Source organism: Rhinolophus sinicus, chromosome 14 (genome assembly GCF_057876585.1).
Source record: "Rhinolophus sinicus isolate RSI-liver-muscle chromosome 14, RSI-T2T, whole genome shotgun sequence".
In the NCBI taxonomy this organism is placed as follows: Eukaryota; Metazoa; Chordata; class Mammalia; order Chiroptera; family Rhinolophidae; genus Rhinolophus; species Rhinolophus sinicus.
This window is the reverse complement of record NC_142514.1, coordinates 39,227,771-39,242,030: the sequence shown is the minus strand read 5'-3', so window position 1 is coordinate 39,242,030 and position 14,260 is coordinate 39,227,771. Positions and strand designations below refer to the sequence as shown.

The following is a 14,260-nucleotide window of genomic DNA, read 5'->3' as shown; positions in this document are numbered from 1 at the left end:
ACAAACATTTGAAATGTGGGGCTGATAGATCCGTCCCCAGGGCTGTTGCAAAGACCAGATAGGGTAACAGGCATGAGGGGCACAGTGCTTATGGAGTAGGAGTAGAAGTGCAATCTTGTCCACCTCCACCTAATTGGATAGACAACAGAGACAGAGTCCGGGAGAGCTGCAACATGCCCAAGAGCACAGCAAGCAGCCAGCAGAGCCCGAACTCCCTCCCCTAGGGCATCTCTCTTTCCCAGTTAAGGGCAGAGGCCATCACTCCATCCCTCCATCCCTCCATCCCTCCAGGGCCTTTTCCTCCCAGGCAGTGGAAACTTCCAAAGTTTCTCTGACCTGACAGGAGGGTGAAAAGAGCAGGAATTTCTGCCATGGTACACAACCCCGGAGCCTGGGGCTGAAAGCTGGAATTCCAGAGTTTGCAAAAGCTGTTCCTCCAGGCCCTTCAGCACCCCACCCACCCTGGGGACCTGCAAGAAGACTTCTCACCCTCCCAGTGAATCGGCCAACTAGAGGAGCCACCCCCAAGGCCTGTGTCCTTAGAGGACACTGAAAGGTGGCAATGCCGAGGGAACGGGCATGACAGGGGGATTGCATGTGTAATAAGCTCTTGAGGCATCACAGAATTCAGGATAAGATGCACGGAATAAGAGCCTGCTGGCCCCGGCTCTTCAAACTTTTAAAAAGCTACAGCCCCTTCTTTTCAAGTGAAATCCACAGCATTCTATTCCCCTTCTATTCCACAGTCACTAGCAGGCCCCCGAGGAGGACCCACGGAGCAGTGAGACCTGAAGGAGAGCAGCAGCCTGACCGCCAGGAGCTCAGGGCCCTCACCACTCGGCCTTGGTGTCCTGTTGAACGGGACCAAGTTCACAGAGCATCAGCATCAGACAAAGCCACTCTGTGACTGTGATGTCAGAATCACTTGGCAGCCATGGCCACTGTCCCAGCCACAACAGTGACCAAACATCACCCTCTCCTGTTGGAGGATGACTGCAGCTTCTCTGCCAGTTACCCCTGCAGCTTGGGTCTAGTCTTCCCTTCTTCCAGATCAGACTGATTAAGCTGCGCCATTACAGAATTAGCCCTGCTTCCTGACAGTATTCACCCCAGAGCAGAGCCCCGCTTCCTTAGGCCCGCCCCCAAACCACCTCACACAAGCCCAAATCCCATAATAGGTCCCTTCTCACACTCTCCTACAGAGACACCTCATGGTCTCCATGGGTTCTGTTCCCCTCACTGCAATGAGTAATAAACCCAACTATTAGCTACACGGGAGCTCCTGGTGGTCTCCTGCAGGCATTGGCAGTGGATCCGTCGGATACCCCCACCACCTAACCCCTGCAAAGGTCAAAGACCAGCACCCATCTTCTCCGTTTGCAAGTCCACAAAGGCAGCCGGACTTGCCCAAGGTCACAGAGTAGGGTGAATATATAATTCATCATTCAAGTTGGATGCCTTTGAGACTGAAAGGGAGCACGACTAATAACTAAGCAAGGACACTGGGTATAAACCAGGACTGTCCTGAGCAGACCCGGTGTGTGGTCTCCCCATCACGCAGCAAGATGGTGGGGAGCCAGAACTGCAGCCAAAGCCTGAATCCACCCATCTCTCTCTGCGGCCCCAAGCCCTCGGCGCAACTTCCTGGGACAAGTTTGGCATCTCTCTGCAGGCGGACCTGGCAGCCAGAGGGTCTTGGTTCTCTGCTAAGGTCTGGGGAATGCCCACCTGTTGTGATTCAGGGACACTGGGGCCACTTCTGAGATTCCACACCACACAGCTGTCCCACGTGGTCACGCCGCTGTGTTTGGTGTTCACTTTCCAGAGGGTTCCCATGATGGCTCATGTATCCTGTCTAGAGCGGGGCCAGGTGGTTTTACATAAAAGAATTTGCAGGCGAATAAAGGTGGCCCCTTTGAACATCGAAAACGTTTTTATTTCAGCCATTCATGCTCGTGCTGTTTGTGATGCAGGCCCCCCTCTCTCCTGCCTTTGTAAACAGAGCGCAGGAACAGGCTACACCTCGCCCCAGTCTAATGAGTGGGAACATGCTACGGCACAAGAGATGAGCCCACGCTGCCTTTCACTACCAAGGCTTTCACACTGGACATAGAATGACCCAGAAAGAAGAGGGAGTGGGTTCCAGGGGTGTGCCCTTCTGATGCAGCACACAGGAGATGCCTTTCCCACTGCTGGGTCCCCCAGCCCTGATCGAGAGGCCCAGCCCAGGTGAAGGTCTCCCCCTCCCAGGTGGCCCAGAGTGCAACCTCTGAGTGTGTGGGCCTGGTTTGAGGTAGTGCCACTGTCCCTTCCTCTGAAGCTGCCATAGTCTCTGTGCTGAGACACGAAGGGGCTTGGCAGAGGTCAGCATACTAAAAGCATTACTCTGTGATGCTCCAATACAGTAGTTGTCTTCAGGGGCTGCTGCAGCAGGCTGGGCTATTTGTCCCTGCCTTCGCTGGCCCCAGAGATGATTGTGTGTCACGCTGCTGCCTCTGGTGTGCCAATTTTTTACTTCTCTGCTCCCACTTCGGCTCTGGATCTGCACTCTGTCCCTGACTTACAAGAAACCAAGCTCACTAGATTGTGAGCCTTTGGAGGGCAAGAACTGTTAGTTCACGTGTCTTTCCCCCGAAGGTCCTGGCTTAGTGTCTGGCACATAGTAGATGCTCACCACCTTAGATGCCACCTTAGTCAAACTGAGTTAAGCCAGGCAGGTTCATTTCACCCACAATCCTAACCCAATGCAGATGTATTCTGCGGGGAGGGAGGATACTCTGCGGGCTCTTTGCCTGGCTTTGTGACTCCTATGCAGGCTATTTGGAGGTTTGAATGTCAGAGAGTAAAGAGGCTGAGTCAAAGCGTTAGGGAAGTGGGAGAGGAGAACATTATCTGCAAAAGTTTCCTGGGTTCTGGTCAGTTCCTTACACCCTCAATGACTGCTGACTCTGGGCACAGGCGATATCAAGGTGAGTAAAGCAAGGATGCTAGCCTTGAGCACAGTCATGCTCCAGTGATAAGTATAAAAAGGCCCAAAGGTGGCACCAAGGAGCCGGATCTAACTTGTTCTAGGAGGCGGTGACATCAAGCAAGGCTTTCAGAGGAGGGACATCTATGCCAAAGGGCTTCCTGGAAGAGGGGACCGACAGTGTGGGAAGGGTGTGGGACAGCAGGGTGAGCAGGTGGAGGAGAGGGGACATGGCCTTGGGATTGAGGAGCAGAGGGTGTGGTGTGGGGCGGACCAGGTTGGAAGTTGGGAGGTCAGCAGAGGTCAGTCATGGAAGGTTTTGGATCCTGGAGCAATGGGAGCCATAGGAGGGATGTGGGTGGTGGCGATGTGGTCAGCTCTGGATGAAGACAGCTCACGCCAGCTACCAGGTGGACTACAAGACTCAACAGGAACACAGAGTCCTTCCCAGAGCGTCGTGGGCCCAGGCACAGCACTAAGGAGGGCTCCTGTTCAGAGGCCAGCTTTGGGGGAAGGCAAAAAGAATCTTGAGGACCCCAGCTGTCACAAGTCTTCACAACAAATCACATTTCACCTTTACCCCCATCCCCAAAATAACAGCTGGATGGGCGATGGTCCATTGAAAGTAATCACCTCCTCCCCGTGTGTTTTTTTACAGTTCTCCAAGTGCTCTAGAATCCACCATCTCATTTGAACCTCCATACAATCCCATTTCATAGATAGGGAAATTAAGGCCCTGTGAGGAGTTCACACAGGGCTAGCGGCCCTGCAGGCTAGCACCCAGGGACAGTCCCATCTCAGCCCTGGGCATCGGGCTCAAAGCCCAGTTCTTTGTCTGGGAGGGGGTCCCCCGGGCTGTCCGGCAGTCCATAGTACAAGTCTTCCTCCTCCTGCTCTGGCTCTTCCACGCCTGCATCCGAAGCCGCCTCCTCCTCCTTTGTCCTCGGGGAATGCTGCCAGTAGCTGGGCAGGGCTGTGTCCTGCCACTGGCCCTCTGGAGGAGCATCCTCCGACGTGGGGGCGTCGATCAGAGCAAAGTCATGGAAGCGGTCCAGCCTGTACCTGCAGGCCCAGGGCTCCCGTGGCTGGGGGCCAGGCTCCTCCCCCTCAGGTGGAGATGGGTTGGGGCTGCCACTCTCACTGGAACCCAAGTCCAGGTCATCTTGGAAGGAAGCCAAAGGTGCAGGGGCCTGAGGACAGGCTGGGGGGCTGTAGGGACAAAGCCAGAGAGGGCGAGGATACCTCTGAGTCAGACTGCCTGGGTCCAAACGTCAGCAACTAGCTGCAAGGCCATGGGAGGTGAGCCCACCTGCCTGGGCCTCACTTTCCTCCCCTGTAAGGTGGGGGAAATAAGAGTATTCACTCCTCTGGTGTCTCTGAGCTTTACAGCAGATCACGTGTGCAAAGCGCTTTTCACAATACCGGGCACATAGTAAGTGCCCAAAAAATGGGCTATTATGTTATTATCCAAACCACGTCACTCCTCCACTTCTCCAATCACTCAGGGGTCTCCTCTGGGCCCTCAGGCCCCATCACACTAGGTACCACCGTCTGTTCCCTCATCTGCCTCTGCCATTGGACTGGGAGCTCCTGTAGTGTGGGGTCCTCAAGGCTTGGCAGGGAGTCGGTGCCCAGTAACGGTGGTCGGATGAGTGAATCAATAGATGAACGAGGAACCCACATCATGAACAGTCAAGCATGGAGTGGGCTGGGGAGTGACCGCTCGAGGCCATCGAGCACATCAGGAGCAGTGTGGATTTGAACACAGGTCCTCTGGCTCACTGCCCCGCTACCCATGACAGGCGCTCAAAGAGCACAGAGGCCTATGGTGTGCCCAACACTTAAATGCACTGTCCCAACCTTCACAACAACCCTCTGAGGTAGGAGTGATTATTCCCATGTGGGGAAACTGAGGCTCAGGAGGATAAGAAACTTGCCAAGGTTATACAGCAGAGCTGCTAGGATTTGAACCCAGGCGCGTCTGACTAGAGCCCAGACTCATGCGTCTGCTACACCTGCTGCCTCTCAGAGTGTCCCCACCCCCACTGCCCTCTCTACTCCCAAATGAACCCAACCACCCCTCAGTGGCCCACATCCCTCCTCCTCCACCCAGAAGTGGGCGCATCCCCCATCCTGCGCTCTACACACTCACCCAGGCCTGCTCTGAGTTGGATTTCTTTCTCCCTCATCCTCCTCTGAGCCCCTGTGGACGACCACGGCAGCCTCCATCCAGGCCTGAGCATCAGGAAGGCCCCCTGCTCCTCTCTCACTGGCTTCCAGCTGCTGCTGTGCCCGCTCAGGGACTAGCAGGGGGCGGGGGTCCTCACTGTAGCCCAGGACCTTCATCCGGATGTGGCTGAAGTCGGGCAGGCTCTGGTCATAGGCGGCTTCCTCCCACAGCCTGATGTAGGGAGGCTGGAGGCTAGAAGGGTGAATGGCAGACAGCGGGAGAGAGAACGGGTGGGGGGGGTGGGGGGTGGGGGGGGGTGCAAAGATTCGTCCAACAGAACAGACATCAGTGCTGTCCCCTGGCCCGCCCGCTCTGTTCACCTGGTCTCCCTGATCTCAAACAAGCCTTCGGGTTATCGTTACTGGACCTAGTTCATGGATGAGGAGGCTGAGGCCCAGCAAGCGAAGGGAAGTGGCCAAGCTCAGGCTCTCAGCCCAGTTTCCTTTCACTCCATGTCCCCAAAGTTAACCCCAAAAGTGCAACTGCAAAATGAAGACCAGAAGACTGAGAGTTTGCTGGGTTCCAGCTGGTGGGCTAATGGCTTTATGTGTATCGTCCCTTTTATTCTGAACAAGCAGAATGATTGTTCCTGCTTTTCAGATGAGGACTCTAGTAATTGTGCGTCTATTGCGGGCTCCTTGCCTGCCGGGCTCTGTCAGGCACCCTGCCTGTAACTCTGGGAGATACTGGAGGAAACTGAGGCACAGAGACTAGCTGACTTGCCCAAGTGACTGAGACACTGAGCATTGTGAGTGGGGCCCCAGGCGCCATGTTTTCTACTGCCGTCTACAGACCCTTTGGAAAGTGAGGTTCCCTTGCTTAGGACTGGGGACTAACCAGAAGGAGCCCAGACTCGGGGTGACCTGAGCCTCAGCTCTGTCACAGCAGCTCTCCCTGAGGCTGGCCCCCATGCCCACCCAGGTTCTATCGTCTCTTTCCCCTGAGACATTTGGTCACTCTCTGTGCCAGCAACAGAAAATACCATCACTGCCTCCTTCCCCAAGCAAAGTAGAGAGAGTTCCAGGGCCCCAGCCACACACCCTGGACCTGCAGCCTGCCTTTCTGAGCATGAAGTCACAGCATCCAGGGACAGGGAGGGGGAATGTTGGCGTGCTCTCTGCCATGGCTTGTGAGCCAGGGCGTAGCACCTCCAGGGACGAAGGCAGGTCTGATCTGGTCTGTCACTGACTCCCCTTGAGGTTTGGGGGCTTGTGGTTATACTTCTTAAGCCTCAGTTTCCACATCCATATAAAGGGTTGGACACACCCTTTCACAGGGTTTCTATGAGTACTGAAGGAGGTCATGGATACAAAATGCCTGATTTGGTCTCTGATACATAGGAAATGCTTCTTACTAATGATGACAAACACTTACAGAGGGCCTACTGTGTGCCAGGTTCTGGTCTTAGCACTTGACCTATATTAGCTCACTGAACCCTCCCTGAAACCCCAGGAGGAAGGTACCATTAGTATCCCCATTTTATAAAGGGGACAAAGAGAGGTGTGTCGTTTTCCCAAAGTCACACAGCCAGTAAGGGGCAGAGCCCAGGGCTCTATTGTCTGCTATAGTAGTAGCAGTCACAGCTTTTGGGGATTTAGGGTCAAACCTGATTTTCATGTTTGGTCTGCCACTAGTGAACTAGTCCCCAAGCCTCAGTTTCCTCATCTATAAAATGGGGATAATAATGGCTGCCTCATGGAATTCAGAGTTCAAAACAATCCATGATTTCTAATAGTATATGCTCAGTAAGTAGGAAGGCCAAGCCGGAGCCTGGAGCAAGGGAAGGAGACACCATCCACCCCTCCCACCCCACTCCCGCACTCTCCCCTCCGTAAGGGGAGACTGGCTCACTGCCCTCCCCTCTACCCACTCCCAGCCTCGGAGGGCGCGGCACCTACCTCTTCATCTCAGCCGTGAGCCCGTTCTCCAGCAAGCCCAGTGGCTTCGAGGACAGGATGCCCTGGAAGTCTGAGTCAGCAGGTACAAAGGCAATCTGCAGGGCAAAGGGGAGCCGGCTTTGCTGTGGCTGCTCACACAGGCCCTTCACACTGCTCCCCTCAGACCATGGGCCTAAACTCTCCACATGCCCTGGGAGAGGCCCACCTAAGCAGGGCCTCACATTTTGACAGGAGCGGATCCTGCTCAGGGCCCAGCACCAGTAAGTGGATGGATCCCTGGGCTCCTGCTCCCACTTGGCTCTATATTCTAATAATAACATTTATTGAGCACCTGCTGTGTGCCAAGCATGCTAGGGGGCAGCAGGCAGTGAGACAGACATCCCTGCCCTGAAGGAGATCACATCTTGTCATTTCTCAGGGTCCTCATCCAGTGTCCAGAATGTGCCTGGCACAGAGGAGGCACTTCATTCATACGGTGAATGAGTGGAAAGCAGGTCATTACCATGTGTTTCTTGGCACAGAGGCTATGGTGGGGGATGGAGAAGTGTATGGCTGGGGTTGCACCCACCAGTACTTGTACCTGAACTTTCAGGGATCAAGAGGTCTCTGCAAGTACAGCCCCACGGGGAGGGCACAGGGTTGCAGAGAGGCGGTGGGTCATAAGGAGGCAGTGGGATGAGGCAGTAGGAGCCCTGCCTTTGGGGTCTGGTCATCTCCCCTCACAGGGCCTCTCTGTGCTCCTCTATAAAATGGGGTTAGCCTCAAAGAGATATTTGCAACATTGTTCACAGTAGACAAGAGGTGGAAGCAACCCGACTGTCCACACACAGATGAATGAATAAACAAAATGTGGTATATACATGCAATGGAATGTTATCCCGACTTAAAACGGAGTGAGGGGCAGTGGATGGCTCAGTTGGTTAGAGCATGAGCTCTGAACCACAGGGTTGCCGGTTCGATTCCCACATGGGCCAGTGAGCTGCACCCTCCACAATTAGATCGAAGGTAACAAGCTGACACTGAGCTGCCGGAGGGGAGGCTGGATGGCTCAGTTGGTTAGTGAGAGCTCTTAAAACTAAGGCTGCCGGTTCATTTCCCACATGGGATGGTGGGCTGCGCCCCCTGCAACTAAGATTGAAAACGGCGACTGGACTTGGAGCTGAGCTGCGCCCTTCACAGCTAGATTGAAGGACAACAACTTGGAGCTGATGGGCCCTGGAAAAACAAAGTGTTCCCCAATATTCCCCAATTAAAAAAAAAAAAAAAAAAAAAAAAAGCCGAACGAAGTTCCGACATATGCTAGAACATGGATAAAAGTTGAAGAAATAAGCCAGTTACAAAAAGACAAATTCTGGGGCCGACCCGGTGGCTCAGGCAGTGGGAGCTCCGTGCTCCTAATGCTAAAGGCTGCCAGTTCGATTCCCACATGGGCCAGTGCCAGATGGCTCAGTTGGCTGGAGCGTGGGTTCTCAACCACAAGGTTGCCGGTTCGACTCATAGACTCCCACAAGGGATTTTGGGCAGCGCCCCCTGCAACTAACAACAGCAACTGGACCTGGAGCTGAGCTGCGCCCTCCACAACTAAGATTGGAAGGACAACAACTTGACTTGGTAAAGTCCTGGAAGTACACACTGTTGCCCAATAAAGTTCTGTTCCCCTTCCCCAATAAAAAAATCTTTAAAAAAAAAAAAAAAAAAGCAGTTTTGAAAAAAAGACAAATTCTGTGTGATTCCACTTATATGAAGTATCTAGAATAGTCAAATTCATCCAGAAAGAAAGTAGAATGGTGGTTACTACTGACAGGAAGGAGGGGGATTGAGGACTTATTGTTCAATTGGCGAAGAGTTTCAGTTTTGCAAGATGGAAAAGAGTTCTGGAGGTCTGTTGCACAACAATGTGAATAAAATTAACATTACTGAACTGTACATTTAAAAATGGTTAAGATGATAAATTTTGTGTTATGTGTATTTTACCACACGTTGAAAAACAAAAATCGGATGAGTGATGCCTGTCTCCCGGGGTTGCTGTGAGGATTCCATGAGATAATATATAACAAATCCTCCAGCACGGTCCTGGCACATAGTAGCTGCTCAGTAAATCATAGTTTGATGTGACTGAAGATGAAGCTGCCTTCTCTGAGTCTTGGTCTCCTCAACTGAAATCTGTTTAACAAATATTTGATGAGACCCTACTGCATCATAGGTTCAGCCCCCTTTTCCCTTCCCGTAGAGTAAAAGACACTTGTCTGCACTGTAAAAACGTCATCCTGCTGGGGAGAAGGGAATGGTGGATGCAGGAGTTCTCAGAACTCCTGGGAGAGGAGCTTCCCAAATGTCTGGACATAATGCAGGCACCTGGGTATCTTCCACACCCACTAAGGACGCCCTGCACTTGCCAGCTGGCTCTGTACTTCCTAGAATCTGCCCCTTCCTCTGCTTTATTATCTCATGGACAAGTAATCATCCTCGTCTGTCTTCTCATCACCATCATCACTATCACCACCGTCATCATCACCTCCATCAACATCATCTCCATCATCATCACCTCTATCACCATCATCACCACCATCGTGGTCGTCACTGTGAAAAGCCTAGAGGAGAAGGAAAGGCAGAAGTACCTCAGAACACAAGTCCTTTTAAGAGAGGGGGACAGGCAGAGTTGAAGCTGGAAAGGGGCGATCAGACCATGAAGATCCCAGAATATCAGACTAAGGAGTTCAGCTTTTATCCAGAAACAGTGAGAGCCCTGGAGGAGTTCTCAGCAGGAGAGTGCACAGGCCTATTTGTGTTTAGACAAATCCCTCCAGAGGGGGGAGGGAGTGAGGAAGGCCTCTGGAGAGGACGGATCAGTCACCACCAATCAGGGGCCTGATCCTGGACTCCAGCTGAGTAGGCAGGAGTAGGAAATGGGGGGCCTATGGGCAGAGGCAGAAGCCAGACAGGAAGAGACCTTGCTTTCCCTGCCAATCCTTCCCTTTCTCCCAGCTCCCCTGCCCCGCCTCAGCTAAGGGGCAGCGTCTCTACTGCCCCACTTACTAGACTTACCACAATTCCTCCTCCTCTCTCAAGCCTAAGACCCAGCTGACCACCAAATTTGACCAACTCTACTTGAGAAAGTCAGTGGGATAAGCTAAATGGTAGTGCCGGTGCCATGTCCAGCCACAGCAGGTACTGTACATTTGATGAGCTGGAAATGTCTTCCCAGTTCCTACAGTCTTGGGTTCAAATTCTGCCTTAACCTGGAAGACCATCATCTCTCACCTGGACCGGAGAAGGAGCCTCCCCTACTGGTCTGCTTGCCCCTGGACCTTCCTCCTTCCGATGTCAGCCTGATAACTTTCTTGAACTGCAAAGCTGATCATTTCCTTCTCTTGTCCCATCAACTAAAGGGTAAGGTCCAAACTCCTTAGCATGGCATCTGAGGCCCGGAGGAGTTGAGCCCTACCCCCTTTCCATCTTACCGTGCTCTCCCACCACCCCAGCAGCCATACTGACCCACCTGCCTTGCTCTTTCACCTCGTGTCTCTGATCATGCTGTTCTTGGAATGTCTTTCCCATCTTCTCTGCCCAGTGAACTTGTATTTGGCCCACAAAGCCCAGCCCATCTTCTCTGTGACACTTACTCCCTCCCCATCAGGCAGAAAATTGTCTTCCCTGCAAGACTCCCAGCCCCTCAAAGACAGGGGCAGTTTAATTCATGTTGGTGTCAGACTACCCCTTACCCCCATATCTTAATTGGTTGACTCCAGTCCCTTATGTTTATGTTTCTTTCAATCCAGGAAATTCCCATTTGTCAGGCACTGAGCAGCAGGGGAGGGTGCTGAGAAGGGGGATGGGCACCAGCAGTTGCTGAGGGCTGATGGATGGCCCAGGCACCGAGGAAACAATGTGGGAGACAGGCCCTGCCCCTAAGCCCGCCTCCCTGGTTTACAGCACACCTCCCTCCCTTCCCTTAGTGTGCTGGCTCTAACACCCACACAGACCCACACCTGCACATACACACAGAGACCACCCATGCCACAAACACCAATCCTGGGAATAATGCCTTCAAACGAGCTCTGTGCCAGGTGTGATGCTGGCTCCCCCACATACAAGACCCCACTGGTTCCTCCCACTCAGCAAGCCTGGAGAGGCAGGGGACTCCCTCTGCCAAGGTCACAGAAGTGGGGCAGGAGGGAGGAGGGATTTGAATCTGGGCTTGTTATAAACCAAAACGTATTTCCACCCCACCATACTGCCTCCACACACAGGAACACATGAATCTATCAACAGTTACTCATTAATACACAGTAATATTCCCTCTCCCTCCCCCCTCTCTCTCTCCCTCATCCCCCACTGCCACCCAGTCACTCTGCCCACCACCCCAGAGCCACCTCTGGTAAAGGGGCACAAGGTAGTGCCCCGCAATGCCCCCTTGCTGTCCCCCAGGGCCCAGCCTTGTCACTGGAAGGAGAATGACAATGGAGGTGGTGACGTGGGTAGCTTGGGCCCCAAGGACCTCTTCTCCCCGTGACCTCTGCTCAGGGCATTTCACAGACAGAGGCAAGTTGACTGTAAACTGCTGGGTAAATGACTACAAACCAGCCAGGACCGCCCCAGCTCCAAATATTCTGACAGCCTGGGGCTGACCCATGGAGGGGGCAGGGCTGGGGAGAGCCAGGTGCAGGTCCCCAGGGAGCCTCCTGCCTCCTACCCCAGCCCCTTCCCCCAGCACAGTCATCCAGACGGAGGGGAGGTGGGGAGGGGGCTGCCAGTGGTGGGGGCTGCCTGGGGACTAGAGCCCTAGATATCAGGACCAGCAAGGCCCTTAGATGCAACCCCTTTCCCATCCCCTTTTCCTGACTCACACATTGACTCACAAGTGAGGAAACTGAGGCTCAGAGAGAGAAAAGACTTGACCAAAGTCTCCCAAGCAGTTAGACACAGAGCCCAAGTTCGAATCCATGCTTCTATTTTTGTTTCCCTGAGTGTGACCAGCTGTGTGACCTTAGAAAAGCCACACAACCTTTCTGGGCACTAAAAACTTCCAACTCCTGACATGCCTATTCCACAGGGCTGTTGGGAGGATCAATAACAGTAATGGTGACAGCCCTTCACCTAAACACAATACTCTACAGTTTATAAAACATTCCTACCTCCCTTCTTTTCTCTGTTCATAATAACTGTGAGCTGGGAGAAATAGGGGATTGGGGTCCCATTTTGCAGATGTAAGAAACTGAGGCTCAGAAAGATAAACATCATACAGAGAGTTTGGACAGAGCTGCAACTAGAACTCAGGACTCCCAAATCAGTGCTCTTCCTGTCACTAAGTTACATGCAAGGCTAGGAGTATACTGAAACTCCAAAGGATAGAGTACTGACCAACTCATGCCATCAAGGTTACACCTGACCCCCTCAGAACTCTCAGTAACTCTGAGGCACAGGGTTGCCCTCCGAGGTGGAGGCTGTGCCTTAAGTCACACATATCTGAGCTCCAATCCCAACTCTGACACTTAAGAGCCATGAGATCTCACCTTTCCGAGCCTCGGGCTTCTCCACTGTAAAATGGAACTACAGAGGTACCAGAAGCTCCAGATGAGGACTGAACTTCACCATGAACGCAGGAGTGCCTGACAGGGGGCAAGCACTTACTACCGTAACTTTGGCTTCAAGCACATGGATAATGTGTGTTGGGTTTTACTGTCTCCCCTGTGGTGCCTCGTTCAGGGCTCCAGATGCAGGGGGCTTCTGGTCAATCCTTATGATAAGGGAGGGAGTAAAGGTGGGATGGATGGATGATCAGGAATGTGAAGAGAAGAAAAGAGAGGTGAAAGGGGGAAAGAGGAAAAGATAATTGAAGGATGGGGCACAGCATATGCCTGGAATAGAGGCACAGCCTAACCTTCCTGGCCCCTGGCCCCTGACCCCCAGCCGACCTGCCCCTCCATCCCACCGCCTACCTTGGGGTAGCACTGGCACATGCTCCAGATGACGCCCCCAATCACCATGACGCTGCCCATGGCATAGAAGGTGCCATAGACCTGGGGCCGGTCATGGCTCATGAGGAACGTACCGAGGGCAAGCAGGAAGAGCCCCAACACAATGAAACCGATGCGGAAGGTCTTCTCGTCTGTCATGGCTGCCCCGCCAGGCCGCTGTCAGATCCGTGCACCGCCGTGGAGGGGCGCCGGTGAACCAGTGTGGCCAGCCACACACCACACACTGGGAGGGATGACACTCCAGAATCACTGCAAATTGGGACTTAAAGTTAAAGGGAGGGTAGGCTCCCTCAAGTCCAGCCACAATTGCAGGGCACACAGGTTCACCAGGCTGCGGGAGCTACGCTTGGATGGCCCCTGCCCCCACCATCCACCGTCATTCCCTCTCACCTTCCCTCTGGGCCCAGCCGGAGTGTGTGTGTGACTCTGAGTGAGGGACAAGCAAGGAGAGAGAGGGGGAGGTTACAGGGGCTGGGCCCCAGCCAAGCTTTGACATCACCTCATTTGCCTGTGTGGGGCTGAGCTAGATGGACAGGCAGACCCACACCACCCAGCCATGGGAAACCAGGTACAATGCCACAGCCAAAACACATCAGAATGCCACTGGAAGATGCCAGGCTCCCTCAGGCTGACATTTTAGAATCCCGAAGCATTCTAGTCTCTTCAAGGTCATGTGTCCATCCAAGGTTCAGGAATAATAACCCATATTTACCGGACAGTGTCTGCATGCATGGTGCTGTTTTAAAGATGCTACAGGTATTTCTCATTTAAGGGGAACCCCATGAGGCAGGCACTACTATCCCATTTTACAAATGAGCACACGGAGGCACAGACAAATAAGTCATTTTCCCAAGGTCACAAAGCTAGAAATGGCACAGCAGCTGGGATTTGAACCCAGAGGCCATGCCCCTAGCCACCATGTGATACTCCCTAGCTATAGCAGGGTGGTTGAAAGTGTGGGCTCTGGGGCCCAGGCAGACTGCCTGGGATTGAGTTTTGGCTCCTCTACCATGGGCAATGTGGCCTTCATCAAGTTACCTCCCTGTGCCTCAGTTTTCCTCCTCTGTAAAATGGGCATAATAATAGCACCTCCCAGGTTGGAGATGTCTGCAGATCTGACCTCCTTGGCTTCCTCTCTCTCCTTCTCTAATACTCTGTGAGCTGGCCCCTGGAAAGGCTCTGGTGT

At 53.3% G+C, this 14,260-nt stretch overlaps 1 protein-coding gene across 1 annotated transcript; it reads right to left on the bottom strand.

Moving 5' to 3' along the window:
• Nucleotides 1-1,910: 1,910 nt before the first annotated feature.
• On the bottom strand, nucleotides 1,911-13,458 carry BSND (barttin CLCNK type accessory subunit beta). The gene is made up of 4 exons (XM_019742772.3): nucleotides 13,036-13,458; nucleotides 7,097-7,191; nucleotides 5,121-5,390; nucleotides 1,911-4,177 (listed from the first exon to the last, which is right to left on the bottom strand). The coding sequence occupies exons 1-4, from the start codon at nucleotides 13,210-13,212 to the stop codon at nucleotides 3,766-3,768; spliced, it is 954 nt and encodes a 317-aa protein (XP_019598331.2). The 5' UTR covers nucleotides 13,213-13,458; the 3' UTR covers nucleotides 1,911-3,765.
• Nucleotides 13,459-14,260: the final 802 nt, after the last annotated feature.

Excerpts from the sequence above, each read along its gene's own strand:
- BSND (XM_019742772.3), bottom strand. The coding sequence starts at position 13,212 with ATGACAGACGAGAAGACCTTCCGCATCGGTTTCATTGTGTTGGGGCTC. Across the intron at positions 5,391-7,096 it reads CTCACGGCTGAGATGAAGAG|CCTCCAGCCTCCCTACATCA; the intron begins GTAGGTGCCGCG and ends TCACCCTTCTAG. Across the intron at positions 4,178-5,120 it reads CCAACTCAGAGCAGGCCTGG|CCCCCCAGCCTGTCCTCAGG; the intron begins GTGAGTGTGTAG and ends TTGTCCCTACAG.